General features: G+C 39.3%; 1 protein-coding gene across 1 annotated transcript; it reads right to left on the bottom strand.

The window, feature by feature from the left end:
• Positions 1 to 372: 372 nt before the first annotated feature.
• Positions 373 to 2981, bottom strand: LOC149403042 (uncharacterized). Its single transcript, XM_089608611.1, has 3 exons — positions 2972 to 2981; positions 733 to 1515; positions 373 to 625 (listed from the first exon to the last, which is right to left on the bottom strand). The coding sequence occupies exons 1-3, from the start codon at positions 2979 to 2981 to the stop codon at positions 594 to 596; spliced, it is 825 nt and encodes a 274-aa protein (XP_089464737.1). The 3' UTR covers positions 373 to 593.
• Positions 2982 to 7805: the final 4824 nt, after the last annotated feature.

Genomic DNA, 7805 nt, shown 5'->3' with positions numbered 1-7805 from the left:
CATCTATGAAAGTGATAAAGTATTTTGGACTACTAGCATCCATGTCTGGACAACAAATGTCAGTATGTATGATTTCTAACAATTCAGTACTTCTCTTTGCACCCTTTTTAGACTTATTGGTTTGCTTTCCCTTAATGCAATCCACACAAGTCTCGAAGTCAGTAAAATCAAGAGTACTAAGTACCCCTTCATTCACCAACCTCTTGATTCTTAAAATGGAGATATGTCCCAATCTCCGGTGCCACAATAGAGAAGAATTTTCATTCATAATACAACGTTTCAACCCAGCAGTAACATTCAAAGAGTTATAAGCAGTATTATTTTGCAAAGTAACAGAATAAAGACCATCATGAGACAGTGTACCATAACCAACAGTTTTAGATTTATTTAATAATGTAAAACCATCATCCAAAAAGTTAAAACCAAAACCAAAAGGTACAAGTCTCGAAACTGAAATTAAATTCCTTGAAAAACTAGGAACATAAAAGGTCTTTTCTAGATGCAAAATAAAACCAGTACTCAAAACCAAATTGCAAGAACCAACAGCCTCCACATGTGAGCTCATCTTCCCTCCTGAGAGGATATAGCACTCACTACCCACTGGCTTCCGTAGGTTTTGCATACCCTGCAAAGTATTTGAAACATGGATTGTAGAACCAGAGTCAATCCACCAAGTATTATGATCAACATCAGTTAGATTTGATTCATAACATACAAACGAAAATTGAATACCTTTCTTCTCAAGCCAATTCTGGAACTTAGAGCAGTCTTTCTTCATGTGTCCTTTCTTCTTGCAAAAGAAACACTTTGACTCTTTCTTAATGTCTGGTTTGACAGAGAGCTTGCCTTTGCCTTTGGCACGATCTTTCTTCTTCCTTTCGGAGAAAGTCAGATTCACTTTCTCACCCTGTTCCATAGCCAACCTATGCTCCTCTTGAACACACATGGTCATGAGTTCATTGATTGACCATTTATCCTTATGTGTGTTATAAGAAATCTTAAATGGACCATATTGTTGGGGCAGAGTGCACAGAATAAAGTGAACCAGAAAGGTTTCAGACATTTCAACTTCCAGTGTCTTTAATTGAGCCGCAATATCCCTCATACGCATGATATGATCACGCATACCTCCTATTCCAGTGAGCTTCACGGATGAGAACTGCATGATAAGAGTACTAGCCAAAGCCTTATCTGAAGTGACAAATTGATCGTCTATTGCTTTCATTAAGAGACGAACATTGTCATATTCCTCAATTGAACCCCTAACCCTAGCAGATACTTTGGTCTTTATGAACATAACGCAGAGGCGATTAGATCGCTCCCACTTTTCATAAAGATCAACCTGATCAGGGGTACTTTTCTCAGTGATTTTAGGGGGTTCAGGCTTCCTTATGGCATAATCAATATCCATCCATCCCAGCTGAAGGAGAACTCTTTCTTTCCAAACCTTAAAGCTGTCCCCTTTGAGTTCGGGGACATCGCACTTAACATCAGAGTAACTAACAGTTTGACTAGCTGCAATTTACAGAAATTAAACATGCTTATAAGAATTATGTTTTTGAAGAAATTAACTATATCATGATTTACCAATGCAAAACATGTACTTAATGAATCTAGAGACATAAAATTTGCCTGTGGGCTAAAATTCTAATTCCATTAGATTCACACGTTATGATAAAACTATCTTCATTTTCCTAATACCTGTGGGTTAATTAGGAAATATAATTTGATATTTTATCCTAATTAATTATACAAATACTATAAAATTCCTGTGGGTATATTTCATAATATATTATATAATTAACTACAACTATTGTTTTATGTGATTTTATTTCTAAAGTATAACTTATATTAATTAAAGATGCTGTGGCTAATCTCTAATTAATTAAGATAATATAAATCACTTAACCTTATAATTATTTTAATAAGGTTCTAAACAATATAATGATATTTATTTCTTTATTGTGCAAACAATTATAATGCTAAAAGATATATATAAACAATAACAATATATATATTATTGTGCAAACAATTATAATGCTATTTATTATAAAAGATATATAAACAATATAATGATATTTATTTCTTTATTGTGCAAACAATTATAATGCTAAAAGATATATATAAACAATAACAATATATATATTATTCTTATATAATTAAGGCACAAAATTAAATATCATTTATATAAATTGCTAAGGTGTACATAGCAAACAGTATAATATTAAATTAATAATCTGGATGAATTCAATATTATGTACGTACAGTATTAGCCCAAAACCGATGTCATATCAATTTTAACAAAACAAATGATTAAGCATCAACCTTTAAAGTACAATTAAATAATTGTATCAACAATAATATGAAGCAAAAATTAATTTATAACATCAACTTAATATTGCTTTATCAAAACAAAACGTAAAGCAGTATGAGCCAAAAACAAATAACGTATGAAAATGCAAACTGAATGCATATTAATGGGTCTTAAAAAATATCGAAGCCCAATATAAACAAATTGAAGCCCAACAGACCAAGAAGTGTATCAACAAAAATACTCTAGATCTTATAAACGACAGTGTAATTAAAAACGACAAAAAAAATAAATCATTTAATGGAACAAATGACATGTCGTTCAAAGTCATCTTCTTCACCCACAAAAACAAATTTTTGACCCGCGAACCCATTTAAAAACCCGACAGTTTCTCCCTTATTTCTCCACGGTTTTCATGATTTTAAAGCACAGAATCGATCGAAAAACAATTTTAAAACGTTTGGACGTGATAGTTTTAAAATAACGTGTATCATGAAAATTCTCGAAATGGAAAAAAATAACAACACCGTAAACAATAAACAAGGCAGAGATATGATAAAGCTCTGATACCAAATGTAAGAATAATATAGTCTCTAATCCAAAAACATATGATTAGAAACATGAACCTTAAAGCGGAAGCTAAATGGATCAAGCGTTTACCTCCGGCCATTGTTATCGGAAAATCGTCGGAGCTTTATCGGTGACTCGGAATGGCTTCGCCGGCGTCAAGGAACGTCGTTTTGCTCTTCTAAACCGAAATAACCTCGAACTAGATGGTGTGTGTTTATGAATGAGATTAAAAGGCTTAGGGATCAAAACAACTCTCTCTCAATTTATAAACCGGTTCCTTTCCATCAAAGAGAAACGGAAATGAGAGGCTTAATGTGTATTGATTCGTTGCTATAATTATGGGATTTGATAGACCATAAATGAAGAGATATATCATAACGTATTTACTTAATATACTCCATATACAATATACGGTAATTAGTATCCATATATTCTATATTCGTAATGTATATCTTACAAGAGAGAGAGAGAGAGAGAGAGAGAGAGAGAGAGAGAGAGAGAGAGAGAGAGAGACTTTTCAAAGGAACAAATTTGTAGAAAAATATCGCTTATGAGATAGATCGTGACTAGTGTAAAATTCAAGGGGTATTCATGTATCAAATAAAAAATCTTCCACGTTAGTAACTTGAGGAGAGAGAACAAAGAGCTCTTGCTTTTTCAAAATAGAAAGAAAAAGAAAGGACATGTTCTCCCATAAATCAAGTCGACAGTCTCTTCTCTAGTTACAGAATATGGATTGACATTACTCATTAGACTCCATTTCCCAGTGAATCCTCTGCTCATCAAAAGTCGTTACAAATACCGTGTTAAAAAGTAAGGTCATTTCCCCCCAGGAATCAAGAGCCTGGATATAATTTTGTCAAATCTTAATCAAATCCCACCTATTATACGAAATTAAGCTAGTTTATCTTGATATTCACTTGAGTGACGAAATAATGAATTCTCAATTTTTTTATCATTTTTATTTTATTTTATGAAAGTCAATTCCTTTCTTGAACTTCTTAATTTTAAGAGAACTTATCTTCTCATCAAAACAAATCATGCTCGTACCATCCAGAAACAATATAAAGCCCATAAAAGTAACAATTAATTAAAATTAGAAGATAAAAAATTTGACGAGACGAACAGTGATTTATAAAAAAAAAATCAACTACATACGAATTTTAAATAAAAAAAGCAAGTAGACAATATATAATTTTTGAAACTTGCGTCTATTTTTTTTTTTCAGGAATGACCCTTGTTATGTGCAATTTTGATAAGCCCAAAATCAGCACATGGGCCTCATGGGCCATAAAAAAGACAATATAAAACAAAAACAAAAACCCTAGCTGGAGGGAGAGATTCACACGGCAGCCACATAAAACAAAAGAAAAAAAGAGAAGACCAGGTCACGCAGGAAAGAAAAAAAGAAAGAAAGAAGAAGAAGAAGAGAACGTGAAAGAATCAAAGGGTTGAAGACTCAAATAAGTAAAGACTCAAGAACTCAACGAAGAACGCGAAGAACGTGGAAGATCCAAAGACCCGAATACTCGAAGATCCGAAGACCCGGACACTCGAAAATCCGAAGAACATGATGTACACGAAGAACACGAACACGTGAAAAACACAGAGAACGTGAAAGAATCAAAGGGTTGAGACTCAAATAAGTAAAGACTCAAGAACTCAACGAAGAACGCGAAGAACACGATGAACGCGGGAGATCCAAAGACCCGGAAACTCAAGAACCCGGAGACCCAAATATCCGAATAACACAAACACGACGAGAAGAGAAGAGCTTCACCAAACTCAACATACGTGCGGTCATAGGGTCCGGCCCTAGATCGAACCACGGACGGTTCTTAGTGCTAATCCAAAAACGCTATTAACATTTTGGCGCTAGAAGGAGGGGATCCCCAGGAACAACCACGGGCTCTCCACCAGCAACCATTTTTTCCTCCGTGAGAAAAACTTCAACAAAAATCTAAAAAATTCCACTTAGCGCAATGAGGTCTCCTTCAGATGTCAAACCGCTTAGTCGGGTGTCCGAAGGTGCCATCGTGAAGAAGGTGACCGGCGAGCCACGACCAGTTCTTAGAGGCACCGCGAATTTCCTAGGGCGTCACCACAAAGCGAGACTTTTGCTGGAAAGCCACGACGAGTACTTTGTCGGCGTGAGCACCACGAAACACCATGCCACGATGAGCGCTTGGCAGCAAGCCACGAGTGCAAGGTATATCGCCTGAATGCTCGACCACCTCTTGGCGACACGAGAAATCTCGCGAAGTGATGGCGAAGCTCTCGACAAGACGAGGAACCCCCACCCAAAAGCTCTAAGACGTCCACGTGACACAATAAGGGGCTTTCAGCGACGAAATCCTTACCAAGACAAAAGACCAAAAGAAGAGCTAAAGGGATAACAGTGACACTAAAAAAAAAAACCATACTCGCCAAATGAGCATCGACACGATGCAAAGCGAGACATAAGAAACAACTTTCATACCAACTCAATATCCGGCGAAAGCCGAAGGACATCTCACGACGCGGGAGAGGCTAAGGCCCAAAAGAACGCGAAAGAGATAGTCAAACTCCGGCGAAAGCCGAAGGACATCTCATAAGGCGGGAGAGGCGAAGGCCCGAAAGAACGCCAGAGAGACCGTCAAAATCCGGCGAAAGCCGAATGACATCTCACGACGCGGGAGAGGCTAAGGCCCAAAAGAATGCGAAAGAGATAGTCAAACTTCGGCGAAAGCCGAAAGACATCTCAAAAGGCGGGAGAGGCGAAGGCCCGAAAGAACGCCAGAGAGATAGTCAAACTCAGGCGAAAGCTGAAGGACATCTCACAAGGCGGGAGAGGCGAAGGCTCGAAAGAACGCCAGAGAGACAGTCAAAATCCGGCGAAAGCCGAATGACATCTCACGACGCGGGAGAGGCTAAGGCCCAAAAGAACGCGAAAGAGATAGTCAAACTCCGGTGAAAGCCGAAGGACATCTCACAAGGCGGGAGAGGCGAAGGCCCAAAAGAACGCCAGAGAGACAGTAAAAATCCGGCGAAAGCCGAAGGATATCTCACGACGCGGGAGAGGCTAAGCCCAAAGGAACACGAAAGAGATAGTCCTACTCCGGCGAAAGCCGAAGTACATCTCGCAAGGCGGGAGAGGCGAAGGCCCAAAATAACGGTAGAGAAACAGTCAAACTCTGGAGAAAATCGAAGGACATCTCAAAAGGTGGGAGAGGCCAAGGCTCGAAAGAACGCCAGAGAGACAGTCGAAATCCGGCGTAAGCCGAATGACATATCAGGACGCGGGAGAGGCTAATGCCCAAAAGAACGCGAGAGAGACAGTCAATGCCTGGCGAGAGCCGAATGACATCTCACAATGCGAGGATGTTAAAGCTCAACAGGACGCGAGAGGAACAATCAAGGCCGGCGAGATCTAAAAGACATCTCGCGATGCACAATGAAGCACCGAGATAGGTGAAGCCCGGACTCTCAAAGGGAAATAGGAAGCTTAGCTCTCACTACTTGATCCCTAACTTCAAGTGACTTGGGTGAAATCATCACCAAGTAGCGTAACATCTCGTACCCAAAGTTGCGCGGGATAGTCCAAAGAAAGGCGAAGCCTCAATCCAAGAGGTATGAGCATGCTTAGCCTAAAGAGACATCATCCTCAGCCATAAGCGGTTAAGGATGTTGCGCTACTTGGAGTAAATTTCACCTAAACCTGAAGAAGATCGAGTAGGACCTGGTCCCAAGAAAAACAAAAGTCATAACGCCAAAAGGTCCTTGTGAAAGCTACAATGAGAAGCGCATCAACCTAAAATCCCGAGAAGCTCGAGTTAGTCACAAAACAGGCAAAGCCCCAACCCCAAGAGGTACTAGCGAGATTAGCCGAAAGAGTGACTAACTTGAGCTAAAAGAGGTTCAGGTTGCTGAACTACTCAAAGTATGCTTCATCGGACATCAAAAAAATTGGGTCGAAGTCGAGTTCGATATCCCTTTCAAACCACATGCGTCTCATATCATATCAGCTCCAACGATCTGAGACAACTCAACAAGAAAAAAAAAACTTGAAGTTAGATCCTTCACGATCCAATGAGCGTTGCTTCAAGAAGCTCAAAGTTAGACCCCTCACGATCCAGATGAGCACGGCCACGAAAAGCTCAAAGTCAGACCCCTCGTGATCCGAACGAGCACACACCAAGACCATTGACGAAAAAGTCGAAGAAAAGACTACTCCCAAAGCAATATAATTTCTCGCACGACAAGTCGCACGAGAAACTGGGGGGTTAATGTTATGTGCAATTTTGATAAGCCCAAAATCAGCACATGGGCCTCATGGGCCATAAAAAAGATAATATAAAACAAAAACAAAAACCCTAGCTGGAGGGAGAGATTCACACGGCATCCACAGAAAACAAAAGAAAAAAAGAGAAGACCAAGTCACGCAGGAAAGAAAAAAAGAAAGAAAGAAGAAGAAGAAGAGAACGTGAAAGAATCAAAGGGTTGAAGACTCAAATAAGTAAAGACTCAAGAACTCAACGAAGAACGCGAAGAACACGAAGAACGTGGAAGATCCAAAGACCCGAATACTCGAAGATCCGAAGACCCGGACACTCAAAAATCCGAAGAACATGATGAACACGAAGAACACGAACACGTGAAAAACACAGAGAACATGAAAGAATCAAAGGGTTGAAGACTCAAATAAGTAAAGACTCAAGAACTCAACGAAGAACGCGAAGAACATGATGAACGCGGGAGATCCAAAGACCTGGAAACTCAAGAACCCAGAGACCCAAATATCCGAATAACACAAACACGACCCGATATGGCTTGGACTAGTCCTAAAAAGGGCGAAGCCCCGACCTCAAGGGGTACGAGCGAGCCTAGCCCAAAAAGGCACTGACCCTGGCCGTAAGTGGTTGAGTTATCATGCTACTCGGAGTTT

This window comes from Urtica dioica, chromosome 3 (genome assembly GCF_054948205.1).
Source record: "Urtica dioica subsp. dioica isolate 48M chromosome 3, U.dioica_male_clone48M_v1_H2, whole genome shotgun sequence".
Classification (NCBI taxonomy): Eukaryota; Viridiplantae; Streptophyta; class Magnoliopsida; order Rosales; family Urticaceae; genus Urtica; species Urtica dioica.
This window is presented reverse-complemented; position numbering and strand designations above follow the sequence as displayed.